Source organism: Carassius carassius, chromosome 12, assembly GCF_963082965.1.
Source record: "Carassius carassius chromosome 12, fCarCar2.1, whole genome shotgun sequence".
Lineage (NCBI taxonomy): Eukaryota > Metazoa > Chordata > Actinopteri > Cypriniformes > Cyprinidae > Carassius > Carassius carassius.
The window spans coordinates 29312170-29329701 of record NC_081766.1 but is presented as its reverse complement, the minus strand read 5'-3'; the positions used below and the strand labels follow the sequence as shown (position 1 = coordinate 29329701).

Genomic DNA, 17532 nt, shown 5'->3' with positions numbered 1-17532 from the left:
AGTTAACGTTTAACGCCCAAGTGAACGCTGTGTCAGCTGAAGCTGTCATGCCATTTGGTGTTTGCACTTGCACTAGCTGTGATGTCGGAGTACACTTTATACCACGGCTTATTCACTTGACACTTGTCAATAACTTTGTGACCTAACAAATCGGCTTCACATTTCACTGTTTTTGTTATCAAAGCTCATATATCAACCTTGTGCTCACTGCAAACTGTGCACACACAAACATAATCATAACCCCAAAAAATCTAGAAGTCCTGTTTGATTTATGTGAATTGAGCTGTTTATACTGAAGATATAACTGTAGTGACTGGATAGAGAAGCAGAACAAAAGTACAGTGACATGCAGTGCAGGAGACACGCTCTATCTCATGATAGCCTCCTGACTTGTAATCAGAACTTATCAGCTGACCTGATGACTGGAAGGAAGGAAGGAAACACCACCCATAAAACAGAAGAATGAGCTGAAAAAAAGAATAATATTCTACCACATTAGTGTCTCTTTGGTGCTGCTGAACTCACTGGAGACGGAACAAGAAACCTCAGCTGACAGATGTTTGACAGCAGACCTTCATGTTTTAAGCATGAGCCTGAACAATACAGCATTTCCACATGGTGCGATGTAAAGAAACCAATGTAAAACTTCATGATTGAACCACTAAAAAATACACTGCAAACAAAAAGCGTAGATGAAAAAGGGCTTCGGAATATTGCATCAGTGCAAAAATAAAATAAAAAATTGTTTTCATAAATTTAAAAGTGAAATCAAAGTGATGCCAAAGTCATAATCTACGATAATAAATTAATTGGACTTTGGAGGGGATCATAAAAATATGTTTATATCTTTAGAATGTAAACATTCTTTAGTGTAACATTATTATGTATTTAATGTCTTCATAAGTAAACACAGATGATTTAAAGAGTACAACAAATCACACACATTAGCACAGAGGATAGGGTGATTCTAGAAAAGAACAACCAAAAGAATCTTTCCAGGAGAATAAAAATTCCTCATGGATGGTAATAAACTAGCTGAGTCAGTGAAACAAAAGCTTTACACACATTATATAACTTACCACTTACAAAGCTTCTCACTTCTCAGTAGCCAGGCACTAAAAGAGCTTTGAACAATCCATAATAAAGAAGTAATGCAGTTTTTACTTTTCTTAGTTAAAAAATATATTTGGATGAGCAAATGGATAGAGAACAGTCATTTCAGGGCCCAAGAATATTTCACTGATACCCAATACTGCACTCCCTCCTTTAAGAGACTCATCAGCCTTTCGGAAGCCACCTGAATTATTGATTGCTCTGAGAAGAGGATCAGTTACCACATTGCCAAGACCCTTGCAGCAGGACACAGGTTAAGTATGTCACCCATAATTCCTCTTGTTTAATAAAATCTTACTTCAGTGGAAAGTGAGGTTATGCATGTTTTGGAGGTTACCTTCATGATCTCTTGCAGCCAATAAAGCATCTGTTGATAGTAAAAAACATGAGAGAGTGAGATAAGAGTCCAATGGAAACAAATACCTAAAACAAGAGTGTTACAGCCACAGCTTAAACTAGCTTTATTTTCTGTTTTCTATTTGCATTTAATAGAGCTGTTTTGTTTTGAAAATAAATCTCTGTTGCTATAGTTATAAGAATAAAACATACAATAAAATTAAATAATAATAAAAGAATGCAAACTGTTTTGGCCTTCTAATACCATATCTGGTAATAATCATTGTGGCCAAATTTCATTTTTAAATTGTATATTTTCTGGGTCAACCCAAAATAAAGAAATAAAATAAATAAATAAATAAATAAAGAGTTAGTAATGCAGCTAAGCATTTGCAATTCAATATTTATGGGTTTCATCAAAACATTAGCAAACCTAACAGAATTAGAAGTGTATGACTTATTACATTCTTTGACATAAAAACATAAAAAATGTCATTTCATACTGTACAACAGTGGACAAGGAAATAGTGTTGCGCTCAGATGAAGGCTAGTTGTAAGTCCAGGTGTGTGAAAACCAGTAAAATGTAGAAGAGACTGTTGATGGTTCGCACTCTGAAAAACTAGACAAAGTCTTTAACAAAAAGAATCAATCATGTTATTAGAGCAAGAGCAGACGTTTCAGCCATCCAGCTATTCTCAATGCTCATAATGAATCAACAACAGACATGCAGTCAATTAATACCCGATACCCGAACAGGTGCAAAGGGAGGAGCTTCAGCCCAGACCCAGAGAACAAATAGAAACACAATTCTTTTAATAGAAAAGTTAACAATATTTATCTCTAAAAAAGAATAAAGGCATTTACAGAAAACATGAATAGTTTATCTCTTCATTCATCCCTTTCGGGAAAAGGCTGTTGAGTTCAAAAATCCAAAAAGATTCTCTCTGTAGCAGTTTTTTATCTACATCACCACCTCTCCTTTTAGGCAAAACTTTTTCAATGCCCAGAAATTTCAGGTCAGAAATTGCATGCTTAGCTAGTTGAAAATGTTGGAAAACAGACGAAGTTGCATCACATCTCCTGATTGCACTCAAATGTTCCAAAATTCTCGTTCGTAAAGCCCTGATAGTTTTGCCTACATACAAAAATGGGCAAGGGCAGATCAAAATGTACACCACGTGAGTAGATTTACATGTAATCAATTTCTTGATTTTATATATCTTACGTGTGTGCGGATGTGTGAAAGATTGTAGTTTAAGGTAATGTATACAGGAAGTGCAACTTTTGCATGGAAAATTACCCTGGGCATTAGAAAGAGTTCCAGAAGGAGGCGTGGCAATATCAGCATGGACCAGCCTATCTCTAAGGTTTGAGCTTCTAGAAAAGACACAAAGAGGCACATTTTGAAAAAGTCCATTCAGTTGATAATCACTTTTAATTATATGCCAATGAGAATTAACAATGTTTCTAATTTCTCTGCTCAAAGGACTATGGGTCAGTTTTAGAATGCAGCGGTTCTCATTTTGTTTGGAGACCAAATTAGACGAATGTGTACCAGAGGCACGTACTTTGTTTAATGCTGTATCAAGCCAACTGTTGGGATATCCCCTAGAGTTAAAATCTCTGTATAGATGTCTTGCTTTTACCTCAAAGTCATTTTTGTCAGAGCAGATACGATGCAATCTGGTGAACTGACTGAAAGGCAGACCACGTTTCAGGGATGTTGGGTGAGCACTTGTGGCATGAAGTAAGCTATTTTTCTCTGTGTCCATCAATAACAGAAATACAGGAGTCTAAAAAGTTCACACTAGTGGCACTCGCTGTATAGATGTACTTAATAGAAGATCTTAAGCAATTCATGTATAAGACAAACAGTTCAAATTCAGATAATGAACCATGAAAAATCACAAAACAGTCGTCAATGTATCTCTTGAACAATATTATCTTCTCCAAAAAAGGATTGTTATTGAACACATACTGTTCTTCCAAAAAACCAAGATATAGATTGGCATAGTCAGGGGCCATAGTGGCACCCATAGCTGTGCCACTGATCTGAAGGTAATATTGATGTTCAAACAAGAAATAGTTTTGAGTGAGCACTAATTCAGACATATCTACAATGAATTTATTAGGTAAACCATCATCATTCGTCCGAAGATCAAGAAAATACTTCAAGGCAGCCAAACCATCAGTATGGGGAATGTTTGTATATAAAGAGGTTACATCCATAGTGGCAAGCAGAACATCCTGACCTAGATGACTAATTTGAGACAGACATTTAAGAAAGTCAGATGTGTCCTTGAGATAGCTTGGGAGCAAAGTAACCAAAGGTCTGAGAATGAAGTCTACAAAATTAGAAAGAGGTTCAGTAAGACTATTATTACCTGCAACAATTGGACGACCTGGTGGATTAGATAGATTTTTATGAACCTTAGGCAAAATATAGAAAGCTGGTCTAGTTGGGGTACGATTGAACAAATATTGAAATTCTCGTTCAGAGATAAGAGAAGAGGAGTGAGCTTGCTGAAGGAATAGTTCTATTTCCTTTTTAAATCGACTGGTAGGATCAGTGGGCAAAGCTCTATAATAAGACAGGTCTTGTAATTGTCTTAGAACCTCCTGGTCGTACAGGGTTTTAGGCATAATTACTAGACCACCTCCCTTATCAGCTGGCTTTACCACAATGTTTTTATCTTTGCAAAGTTTGTCAAGGGCCTGTCTTTCAGAAAGTTTCAAATTATTCATGCCATTGTGAGGATGAGGATTGCTGATGATTATTGTCCTTGTAATAGGTTTTCAGTCTCAGATTGCGAAAAAATTTACTGTACAACATTGAAAGTGACTTGACACGTAGACAAGTATGGTAATTCATACTCTGAATTTGTGACCCTGTACCACAAAACCAGTCTTAAGTGTCTTTTCTTTTTCAAAATTAGCTGAATAAATAAGATTTCCATTGATGTATGGTTTATTATGATCGGACAATATTTGGCCGAGATACAACTAATGGAAAATCTGGAATCTGGGGGTGCAAAAAAATCTAAATACTGAGAAAATCACCTTTAAAATTACCCTAATGAATTTTTAACAATGCATATTACTAATCAAAATTTAAGTTTTGATATATTTACAGTTGTAAATTTACAAAATATCTTCGTGGAACATGATCTTTACTTAATATCCTAATGATTTTTGGCATAAAAGAAAAATCGATAATTTTGCCCCATGCAATGTTTTTTTTTTTTTTTTGGCTATTGTTAAAAATATGCCCCAGTGACTGATTTTGTGCTCTGCATTTACGCCATCCAAGTGCACACACACACACACACACACACACACACAAATTACTACTATTAGTGTACACATATAATAATACTAGTAAACATGTTATAATAATAATAATATAGTACTTTAGATAAAAATAATAGATGTACATAAATACTACTACTTCTGCTGCTGCTGCTACTACTAATAACTAGTTTTTATGTTTGTGTTAAAAAGTTGTTTCATTAAGTTGGCACTGTTTTGTCAGATGGCATGTAACTTGAAAACTTAATAAAACAAGACTGTACTGCCTCTATTACCAGCTGGGGCTACATCCACAAACACGCCTGCATGACAGATCATTTTCTTTGACACTTAGCAGCATAATATCAGGTCACAGTATAACTCTAATATGCTGTGATACACGTATGGAAAGGATGTGAAAATGACCTTTAGCCACACAGAGTTCAGTAAACGTAGCAATGAGGGAAAACATTTGTAATTACACAATACATCAGTCAAAAAACAGCAGTGATCTCACCTGTAGTTGCGCTATTTGGTCTTTTGGTCCAGAAAAATAGCCTGTTGAGTCCTCTTGTGATTAGAGCCATGGCTTTCGTTTACTGATGGTCTAGATAACTGAGATCTGGAAATTGCACGAAAATCACACAGTGATCATGCCGAATGAATGAACAACTACTGGTGAGGAATGGACCATGAGGGATTGTATTAAAACGAATAACAGAGGGAAACAAGCCTGCATTACCTAGTGTTCAACTATTCGGTTCAACAGTATTTCCACACAATGGCACTTATTTATTTATTTGTTTATTTATTTTGACTGGGTTTAAGCAATGACTTGCTTCACAATATGGCAGGACTCCAGCCTAATGTGCTGCTGCAGTGGCCTGTCTACTGAATTATCCTAATCTCCCTTCACAAACACATGTGAGAGAGCGAAAGGGAGAACAATAGCACCTTTTCTACACCAACCTTATTTTATTAATCTGATTTATTCCTTAATGTGTGTGAAATTAATAGGCTAAAAGTGGAGGGAACAGTGAGAGAAACAAACAGCAGGTGGCACTAACTACAAAGAATTGTAGTTGTGGTTGTGTGGGTTTTTTTTGTCTTGATCTAACTATCACTGTGTCATTGTTCTTTTTATGCAACAAAATTCTGTTTCAGATTATTTTAATCCTAAAGATTTTGTGATTTAATAGTCGATTTTCAACCCTTAGAAACCAGCACATAATAATAATAATAATAATAAAAGTCTAAATACTTTCCTTGAAAACATTAGTTAGCACTATGTAATTAGATTTATATATTAAAAGCATTTTATAATAATTAATGTATGAAATAATATCTGATAAAAATATAACAAACAAACAAACAAACAAACAAACAAAAAAGCGGCCTTAAACACATATACATTTATGAGTATTAAATATATAGCCTATATATGTATGTAAAATATATAGAATAAGAATATTTTATTAAAAAAGTTCAAATTTTTTTTTAGACATAATCCAAGATTATAATAAATCGTGCATAAAGTGGCCGAAATCCCCAAATGTTTTATGATGTATAGTGCATCATATTGCTATAGGCTTAGCTGCCTGTGCGTGACAGTGGGATTTGACAGACCTAGACACGAACCAATAGCGTCATTAGAAAGGCCAAGACTGTCTTCGCTCCTCCAATCAGCGCTTAGAGGAGGTGGAACTTTTGTTTCTTTGCTGCCATGTAATTCGTGCAGTACTAATTTATGATAATGTACACCCGGACAACAGAGCAAAGGCTGGGGACCACTTTGACGAGAGAGGCTTTTTCTTTCGATCCCGTGCTTTTAAAAGGAACTGTCTGACAACGGGTTTTCTTTTCTTTTGAGCTCAAATGATCACACGCGCACGTATATCGACATTTACCCCCGGCCGTGCCTTGGACGCAAAATGTTTTGCGCTTTTTTATCGGTAAGCAAAAAATTATGCTTAAATTAGCTTTGCTTGCCGTTAAATAATATAAACGGAATCCGTTGTCTGGTATCCGAATAAAAGCCTGCGCATTGCGGTGTTGTCTGTTTTCGTTTCGTCTTGTATTTTGGAGCTTCGGGCATCCCCTCTTTTCTCACGCATTGCCTAACCGATAGTCGATTACATGGACTTGGGGCAGACGCCAAGCTTTCTTCTGTGCCATAATCGCTCCATGTGATACACTGCAGCTCTGTTTGGGACATCACTGGCTTTCCTGTGTCATAAATGAAAAACAAACCCTACCCTCTAAAATTCACACCACCATGGGAGAAGAATGCTGGCTTTGGAAGGAAACACAAGTCTTGCACGAGAAGCCACAACAAAATAATCGCCAACCCTGGAATTGTGATGAAAGTGCTACGGCGGAAGAAGATCATCATCTTTCTGGCCTATTTTCTGTTGGTGGCTTTGACCATGCTGAACCTGGCTAATTACAAATGGACCAAAGAGCCACAGCAGTGCAACCAGCCGATGCAGGGAGTGAACTTCCAAAGCAGATCAGACATCCGTTACCTTTACAAAGCCCCGCAGGTCAAGAAAAGGCAGCTGGTGTATGTGTTGACCACTTGGAGGTCCGGCTCGTCTTTTTTCGGGGAGCTCTTCAACCAAAACCCTGATGTGTTTTTCTTGTATGAGCCCATGTGGCATATTTGGCAGAAGCTGTACCCGGGGGACGCTGTGTCCCTCCAAGGAGCGGCCAGGGACATGCTGAGCTCTCTTTACAGGTGCGACTTCTCAGTTTTTCAGCTGTACAACAGTCCTGGCGGGAAGAACATAACCTCTCTCGGACTGTTTGGGGCCGGCATCAATAAGGTCATCTGCTCCTACCCCTTCTGTACGTCCTACAGGAAGGATATGGTGGGAATGGTGGACGAAAAGGTTTGTAGAAAGTGCCCTCCACAGAGTCTTCAGATGTTGGAGGAAGAGTGTTTAAAGTACAACACGATCGTGATCAAAGGAGTTCGCATTTTGGATGTCAACGTTCTGGCCCCCCTGATGGAGGACCCTTCTTTGAATCTGAAAGTAATCCATTTGGTGCGAGACCCCAGAGCGGTGGCCAACTCCAGGATTAAATCCCGGCACGGACTCATACGGGAGAATTTGCAAGTTGTACGCAGCAGAGACCCCAAACTTCGTCGTGTGCCATTTGTGGACCCCAACCACAAAACGAACAAAAAAGACGGTTCAGATTACCACTCCATTGGAGCCATGGAGGTGATCTGCGAACAGATGTCTAGAACTCTGAAAACAGCTCTTCAACCTCCCAAATGGTTCAAAGGCAAATACATGACGGTCCGTTACGAGGACTTGGTGGAGAACCCCATTAAAACTCTTCGGAATGTTTATCGCTTTGTTAATCTTTCAGCCAATCATGACATGGAAATTTTTGCTATGAATATGACAACAGGACCGAATGCCTCCACCAAACCATTCATCGTGTCGTCCAGGAATGCCACGCAAGCAGCCAGTGCCTGGAGAACCGTGTTGAACTACCAGCAGATCAGACAGGTGGAGGAATATTGTCAGCATGCGATGTCTCTGCTGGGATACCTGCGCGTTCGCACGGCAGGGGAGGCTAAAGATTTAAGCAGACCATTATTGACAGTGCCCAAAATATGAACCACTGCCAAAGACATTTGATGTTTTGCATTTGTGCTGATATCAACCCGATACTTATCTGTTATTTATGTCCAGTGCTTAAAATCTCAGTGGAATGTATCTGTTTGCATCATACTGTGCAAAGTCACTTATTGTATGTTGGGACCAGAATATTGTCTGTGCATCACCACATGTTCGACCAAACAAGAGAGAAAAAATACTTTTGGTACAATGTGTCATTGATCATTAAAGCTACGCCAAGATTTTTATTTAATCTAAACATTTAGATTTCACATTCATTGATTTCAGGACTGTACAAACTAAAGGGGCATCTCTCTAAATAGCAAGAGTCTTACTGTCCTGTGTGTCTAATTTAAATCAGCTGAGACGTGCTCTAGTTCCTGTACACTTTGTCTCTGGGTTAACTTTCCATAAACGGGTTATTCTTGTTATGCAGTACATTTTGTGTCCACATCATGTCTTAATTCAAGGGATAAAATATTAAACATTTTTTAAAGATGGAAGTCATGTTAGAATTTTTTCTTTACCCCATATCACAATTAAGTAGGTGAGTTTAAAATAATTTACTACTTTTAGCATGAAAACTGGCATTTATCAAATGGATAACTTAACCAAAAATAAGCAATGTCATTATGTATCGACCATCATCTTGTGCCAAACATATATGTAACCTTTCTTCTGTGCAACATAAAAGAAGATATATTTTAAGAATGTGTTCTCTTTATCAGTACAGTGTTGAATTACAATTACTTTCACTGTATAGACAAAAACAGCTGAAACATTGTTTAAAATATCTGTTTTTGTGTTCCAGGGAAGAAAGTCAGTCATAAAGGTTTAGAACAACATGAGGGTGATTAAATGATAGAACTATTATTTTTGGGTGAAGTATTCTCTAATATCATGTTCTATCCTGTTTTCTTTTGTAATATCACTTTAACTATCAAAAGACAGTGCCTTAATGACATCATCCTTCAGGAAGTGAAATTTTTTTTGGCAAGAAAACGACAGTATCACTGTTAGATGAATTTTGTGATGTTTTGAGCTATTATTCGGGCTATCCACTCATCATTCAATCTTTTGTGATTAAAATTACAGAAATAGCCATGATAATATCAACACTTTAAAAAATGGTGAACTTAAAGTTGAAACCATCATGAAAGAGCTCACTCTGAGCAATGTTTAACTTTAGCTCTTTATTTCCATCTTATGTAAAATATAATAAAATTTTAGGTGCTTGAGCTTGACCTAATAATTCTAAGATTTTTCTTCACTCTTTAATAGAAATGCTTACGAGTTACAGACCTTCAAAGGTATTGCATAACAGCAGTGACCCAGTTACTGTATGAATGTTGTTCATGTAAGAAGGTTTGAGAGCATGTCACTCTCAGATGCATGCTTTCTTTCAGTTCCACATCTAAGGCCATACAAGAAGTCTGTATTTCCCTATTTTAATGCAGAATTGTCATTAAGACAGATCAGGATAGTGAAGGAATATTTTCTGTTGCCCTGATTCCAATCTCGCCTGTGGAACTGCATTCTTAAAACAAATCCGGCAGGTTTTAATTTAGCTCATTTCTTGGAATGCAAGTCTGGTTTAAACAAAAGGAAATGAATGCAGTTTGTGATTCTCTGAACATATCTATGACCCTGTTCACTCCTGGTTTGGCAGACATATGATATATATATATATATATATATATATATATATATATATATATATATATATATATATATATATATATATATATAAAAGAATAAATAAATACAGCCTCTCCCATTGCAAAGGAGCATGTCACATTGACAGTATGCAAATGTTTTAACATACAATCTGCATTTCTTTAATTTAGTTTAACCCATGCTGGAAATCTGGACTGATTCAATATAGATTTGTGTTGTAATATGTCACTTAAATCATAGAGCATATTGACACATTTCAATGGAAAATCTCACTTTCTCAAAGTATCACTAGGTCACACTACGTTTAATGTTTCTTTCCCTTCTATTCAAGTGCAAGAGAATAGGAATGCAAATCTGGTGAAGTTTTGTCTTTCACTATGTAAATTCAAACTTGCTACAATACGACAAACTTCAAAGGCTCATGATTGTGGAAAAATGTAGATAATGTATCTTAACATTTAGGCAGAAATTGGGGGGAAAAAGTATTAGGCAGCACATTTTGTTTTCAACATTGATAATAATAAGAAATGTTATTTGAGCAGACAGTCAGCATATTAGAATGCTTTCTGAAGGATCATGTGACACTGAAAACAGGATTAATGATGCTGAAAATTCAGCTTTGCATTACAGGAATAAATTAAGTTTTTAAAAACAGTAAAACTGAAAACAGTTATTTTAAATTGTAATACTATTCCACAATATCACAGTTTTTAATGTATTTTTGATCAAATAAAATCAGCCTTGGTGAATATAAAATACTTCTTTCAATAACAATAATAATTTACAAAAACTCATGAAGTAAGTGCTATGCACCAACAGCTATTTGTATATTTTCTAGTATAAACTAGGTTACCGTTATGCATCTAAAGTGACGTCTGTACCAGCGCAGAAGCTATTTTAAGAGCCAAGCATCTGTAATGTAGGGAAACAACAATGGCAGCTGCTCTGTTCCTAACATGCCAGTGGTGTAGATGCTTTTTTTAAACTGTCAACTGTAGGAGGAAACAAATCTGTCTCTCAGGGGTATCCAGTGACTGAATCCTTGATTCTGTGAAGTGGGCTGCAGCGTCTGCTATAGCAGCAGTGTGTGTGAGTGACTGAGTGTGGGAAACCATGAGAGAGCAGTCTCTGTTCACCATGAATAACAGCTGCAGGTGGGGAGGTCCCTGAGGGGTCAGAGCTGGGGGCCAGATGTGGAGTGGGTGTTAAATGGCTGGGCTTGAAGATCTGTTGGCGCTCAATGTAAGTGCTCTGGCCCTTTGCCATCTCTGTGCCCTTATCCTGCTGCTGTAAACGGAACATGAGGTGAAAGAGAAACCTGAAATGGCTTCTGGGATGTTTCTGATGGCATTATGGCCTCCTGATGACAGTGTTTCACTTCAATGTTTAAGATCAGAGGTTTACTGTAAATATACACTTCTAGTGAAATGTGTGGACACACATAACTGAAAAGTTTCTCATGATTTTAAAAACCTTTTAGACCAAAATTTCAGTAGTCTATAGATTAGATTAGATTAGATTCAACTTTATTGTCACTGCACATGTAAGGCACAAGGCAACGAAATGCAGTTAGCATCTAACCAAAACAGTATATAGTACAGAATATACAAGGTCTACAATATATACAATAACTATACAGATAAGTATTATGGACATATTTTACAGATTTTAAATACTATTAGCATGATATACAGATAGGTGTAATATGAACATACTATACAGATGGATTATGTAAAAGTATGTACACTATAGGCAGGGCTATGGACATATGAACATAATTTACACTATTGCAATGGACAGTAAAGTGCATAGAAAATATTTCAGTGTGCAAATGGATTATTCAGTGTTTCTGGATGAACAGACAGTAGTGCAAGTAATAACAAGTTTACTGTTTTTTGCTTGTTGTAAATAAATAAATCAGTTAGATGTAGTGTTGAAGAGGGGGAGGAGTCTGTGTGTGTGGTGTGGGGGGGTGTTGAGGGGTGTCAGAGGGCAGATTTCAGCAAGGAGACAGCTGTAGGGATAAAGCTGTTTCTGAATCTGCTGGTCCTTGTCTGGAGGCCCCTGAAGCGCCTCCCGGAGGGCAGGAGGTTAAACAGTCCATGGTCAGGGTGAGAGGAGTCCTTGAGAATGCTGCGAGCTCAACGTAAACAGCGGTTCCTCTGGATGTCCTCAAGAGCAGGAAGTGGTGTCCCTGTGATGCGTTGGGCAGTTTTCACCACCCTCTGCAGTGCTTTGCGGTCAGCCACTGAGCAGTTCCCATACCAGACTGTGATGCAACTGGTCAGGATGCTCTCGATCGCACACCGGTAAAAGTTCACCAGGATGGCTGAAGACAGCTGGTTCTTCTTCAGTGTCCTGAGGAAGAAGAGGCACTGTTGAGCATTCTTGACCAAGCTGGAGGTGTTTGTGGCCCAGGACAGGTTCTGTGAGATGGTGGTTCCCAGGAACTTGAAGCTGGAGACACGTTCAACAACCATTCCGTTAATGTGTGGGGTCATGCGTGCTTCCTTATAATTCCACAATGAGCTCCTTAGTCTTATTGGTGTTAAGGAGCAGGTTATTGTCAGCACACCATATGGCCAGGTGCTGTACCTCTTCCCTGTAGGCAGTCTCATCGTTGTCTGTGATGAGGCCAATCACCGTGGTGTTGTCTGCAAACTTAATGATGGAGTTGGATCTATGCACAGGCTTGCAGTCATGGGTGTAAAGGGAGTAAAGGAATGAGCTCAGCACACAGCCCTTTGGTATGCCAGTGTTATGTGTGATGATGTTGGAGTGGGTGTGGCCTGACCGAACATGCTGAGGCCTGTTGGTCAGAAAGTCCATAATCCAGTTGCAGAGGGAGGAGTTAATGTCCAGGTCTCCAAGTTTTGTGGTCAGCTTGGAGGGAATGACGGTGTTAAATGCTGAACTGAAGTCAACAAAAAACATCCTAACATACGTGTTGTTATGGTCCAGGTGTGTGAGTGCAGCACTGTGCATACTGTATCGTCTGTGCTCCTATTTCTGCGGTAGGCAAATTGGTGTGGGTCCAGCGTGGGTGGGAGGCAGTCTTTGAGGTGTGCTAGGACCAGTCGCTCGAAGCACTTCATAATGATGGTTGTGAGTATATATATATATATATATATATATATATATATATATATATATATATATATATATATATATATATATATATATGTATACAGGTATATTTGTGTGTGTGTGTGTGTATGTGTGTGTGTTCACATAGCTAATGCAACAAAAGTCACCAAGTGTAATCTAATTCAGATGAGCTATGATTTTTATAAATAAAAATATAAAACTGTCAATTGCGGATTCATTTGTCGGATTCACTCGTGTAATTTTGTACACTCGTCAATCCTGAAACAGTAAATGTAAAAAGTCTTCTTAACCTTTTGTAACGGGAGAAGCCAACGGCAGACACAGTGGGTGTGGTGTCAGGCCTCGGAGAGGCTTTTATTAACAGAAACAACATGGCCAAAGGGGGAGAGTGTCTAAAATAAACCGGGGATCTGGTGTCCTCGTCGTTCTACAGGGTTTGTGTGGGTCGGGCAGTGTTCATGGAGGAAGGGTCCAGGTAAGGGGTGGAGTCCGGCGGCCGCATGCGCTCCACTCTTCGGCCCAGGGCGCGAGGGGCGACGGCTTCTTCTAGTCGGCCGCGGCACTTGCAGGGGATGGACGGGCCGGCATCCTGGCCCGTCGGCCGTGTCAACGGGTGCGGTTGCCGTCCGGACCGCGGGTCCAGCAGCTCACGTCTCTGGTTGCGCTGGAATCCCTCAACGCACCCTTCCTGGACCCACGAGGACACCAGTGTGCATGCACGAGGAAGAGACCGGGCTCTCGAGGAGAGGCGCGTTGGACTGGTAAACAGCGGTGGTGATGAGGCTCCATTTCCTTCAGGTGCGCCCCATCACACGCCGCCAGCCCTGGCTCGTCCAGCGCCCCTCCTCTCTCACACACCCACTCCTGTCGGGAGCCTGGTGAAGGGTGGCGATTTAGGACGGGGTGCCGATGACAATCAGGGAGGAGGCAGCTGACTCATCACATTCCCCCTCCCAAGCAACATCCCCGTCATCAGGGCACCACCCACACGGGAGTGCTACCATCCTCAACCAGGCTCCAACGGTCGGAGTGGGCAGGGATTCCTCTCCGGGCAATCCTCCCTCTCGCAGCGCGCCGGAACAGAGACAGACAAACCGGGTTTTAGTCGACAGCCTCAATCAACCACAGGGTAAAATGACAATAAAAAGATAAGTCACTTACCCCTTGTGTGGCTGGGAGGCCGTCTCCGTCGTTCCTCCGTCCCAGTCCGAGTTTTCGCCAACTTCTTGGAGCGAGAGGGAGTGACGTCATCAGGTGTTTCCCAACTGCGCTGTCTAGGCTCCGCCTTGCCCACATTCTCCACCAGTGTAACGCGAGGAGCCAACGACAGACACAGTGGGCGTGGCGTCAGGCCTCGGAGAGATTTTTATTAACAGAAAATAAAGTAAAACTGGGGATAAAAGTGGCCGAAGGGGGAGAGTTTACAAAACGAACAGGGGATTTGATGTCCTCGTCATGCTGCGGGGTTCTTGTGGGTCGGGCAGTGTTCATGGAGGAAGGCTCCAGGTAAGGGGCAGAGTCCGGCGGCCACACGCGCTCCCCTCTTCGGTCCGGGGTGCGAGGGGCGGCGGCTTCTTCTAGCGGTCGCATCCTTCTCTTCGGACACGGCGCTTGCAGGGGATGGACGGCCCGGCATCCTGTCATGTTTCCACTTTTCCACCACTTCTTGCTTTTTTTCCACTTCTGGCTTCCAGATGGATAAGTCCTCTTCATGTTTAAATTAGCAAATGCAAAAGTAAGCGCTGTGCCAGTTTGAAAACGGCGGCAGATGCATCACAAGGATAAAGCAAGCACATCCAGCATAACATGAAAGAACACAGTCACACAAAGGCAAGCATGGGATAAACATGAGGTTTGAGAGTGGTAAATTGATTGACTGTTCTTTTGACAACAAATATTTTTTAACACTCCAGTTTCAGTCTCATTGTCAACTACTGCCACACTCTTTGCTAAGGCCACAGAGACAGTCCTCTATGCAGTTGTCATGGTTACTAGGTCAGTGATGCCCATCATGCAAATGGAGCAGATGGTGACCATGCAGACGAGAACAAAAAAAATTCTCAATAGCAATTTTGGAAGGGGAGACAAATAATACAGCTGAAATTGTACTTAAGAACAAGTATACACAGCCTTACCACTATTAATGCAGCATGGAGAATGTTTCAAATTAGACAACTTCAAGCTGTTGTGGTCGCGCTGCGACAGAGCTCATGTCTGTTGTAGACATTACCATCCGTCAAGCAGGTAATGTTATTATTGCTATACGGACTCATAGAAAAATACATTGGCATCATCTGTATTAAAGAGAAATTAATCACTGCATCTGATGTCTAAGTAAATAAAAAAGTCTTGGCAGTCAAGTTCCACAACTATTGACTTGTTCTCGCTCACCGGCCTTGTGTGTGTGTGTAGGTGATGCAGCCTTGCCATGAATTTTTGTATAATTCTGAAGGATTTAGTTTTTTCCCTTCCATCAGATCAGTAGCCTGCAATGTAAATGGGCTACAAAATTAATTATTCTCCTAAACTGCCTGAAAATTATCCTCGGGGAACAGCTAAAAGCAAGGCTTCAGTTGTGATTTCTAAAATTTCTTTATGATTCACTGATGCTCAGTGAAATACAACCTTTAACATATACAGTATCTTTTAATACCTACTGTTTTCATTTCCCTTTAGTCTTGACTGTGTCTGTCCCATTATAGTCTATTTTTTTTAGCCGCAGTACCCGTTGCAAATTTTAATGAATTTGTGGAACCCTACAAAATAAATTTTGTCACAATACTTGAATTTCTAGCTTTGATATGATACTTTGAAAAGTATATATATTCATTACAGCAGGGAAGAACTGCCGAATATACTGTCATACAGATCATTTTAATATAAATTTTTTTTATTTTTTTTGTCCATCAGTGGTGGTAATCAGTAAGTTAATTTCTAATGAAGAGACCAATTCATATGTCATATTTTAATGTAGGCTTTTATTCATATGTAAACATTGTTTAATTGACATTATAACTAGCTATCTCACAAAGTTTTGCTCACTCAGTGTATTTTTGATTTTACATTGGGGTAATCTGTAATCTGTAAGTAGCGCTCTCTCCACAATCAATACCCCTTGAGCAACCACCAACTTCTGCAACTACTTCCAGGCGTTGCAGCATAAATGGCTGCCCACTGCTCCGGGTGTGTGTTCACAGTGTGTGTGCACTTTGGATGGGTTAAATGCAGAGCACAAATTCCGAGTATGGGTCACTATACTTGCCTGTATGTCACGTCACTTTCATTAATTTTGTTGCAGTAGCATGAGAGCTTGATTTCAAACTTTGAATTGAATAAAAAATGACAAGTAAGCAGTCAGTAATAAAATAACAAATACAGTAAAGAACTAACGATAGCATAAATAAAAAACAACGATAGGCCTACAAATGAAATAAATAGCTTTTAGTTGTTCAGGTAGGTCTAAAAGTAGGGCTTTTAAGAGGTTTTACCAATTATCCAAATTATGTTAAGCCCTAGAAAGCTACAATGTTATTATCAGAACACATGAGCATAACATACTGTAGCAGTTAGCAGATACGAGAATGGCTTCTCAAAAGTAGACCAAAACTAGTCCAATAGCGTTTCGAGGGGGGGTAAAATACACGTTTCTCGGCGGGGTTCCTCCATGGCAGCTTCAGCTCATGGCAACAGTGTTAAAGTAGGCCAGTTCCCCGGAAAAAAAAAATGGACTCTGCAACTGAGGTGATGTAAAAGTGTGAAAGGAAAGTATGAGGCAAGGGAGGAGGAGTATCAAAATGTCTTTAAATTTAAAACACATTTTTGCCTCGTTTGCGTTTGTGTTGTTTCACTATTTACATGATTATTTAAAGTATAAAACATGGTTTTTTACAATACACAGTTTTTTTAATCATACTTTTAGGGGGGACAACCCATGCTTTGTAACATGACTGCTGAAGAACAGTTAGCTGGTGAAGTAGATTTTCTTATTGTAGAGCTTACGGAAGTAATCATAAGCATTGTAATGTTTGAAGTCAAGTCAAGTCAAGTCACCTTTATTTATATAGCGCTTTAAACAAAATACATTGCGTCAAAGCAACTGAACAACATTCATTAGGAAAACAGTGTGTCAATATGTGATGTCAATGTGTCAGTGTGTCAATGTGTCAACTAAGCAAGCCAGAGGCGACAGCGGCAAGGAACCGAAACTGCATCGGTGACAGAATGGAGAAAAAAACCTTGGGAGAAACCAGGCTCAGTCTGGGGGCCAGACGAAACCAGCAGTTTAATTCCAGGCTGCAGCAAAGTCAGATTGTGGAGAAGAATCATCTGTTTCCTGTGGTCTTGTCCGGGTGGTCATCTGAGACAAGGTCTTTACAG

General features: G+C 39.5%; 2 protein-coding genes and 1 long non-coding RNA gene across 3 annotated transcripts in view; 2 read left to right on the top strand and 1 right to left on the bottom strand.

The window, feature by feature from the left end:
• The window catches only part of pls1 (plastin 1 (I isoform)), a 28442-nt gene extending 23063 nt beyond the window's left edge, over positions 1 to 5379 (bottom strand). The window contains exons 1-2 of the mRNA XM_059564036.1: positions 5256 to 5379; positions 1451 to 1480 (exon numbers count right to left, since the gene is read on the bottom strand). Coding sequence (XP_059420019.1) covers positions 1451 to 1480; positions 5256 to 5325 — 100 coding nt within the window. The 5' untranslated portion in view covers positions 5326 to 5379. The remainder of the gene's footprint in view (positions 1 to 1450; positions 1481 to 5255) is intronic.
• Positions 1 to 17532, top strand: part of LOC132155193 (uncharacterized) — a 530067-nt gene that overhangs the window by 209475 nt on the left and 303060 nt on the right. The gene's annotated exons all lie outside the window — the stretch shown is intronic.
• On the top strand, positions 6489 to 8863 carry chst2a (carbohydrate (N-acetylglucosamine-6-O) sulfotransferase 2a). Its single transcript, XM_059564037.1, has one exon. It carries the CDS (start codon positions 6976 to 6978, stop codon positions 8368 to 8370), a length of 1395 nt encoding a protein of 464 aa, XP_059420020.1. The 5' UTR covers positions 6489 to 6975; the 3' UTR covers positions 8371 to 8863.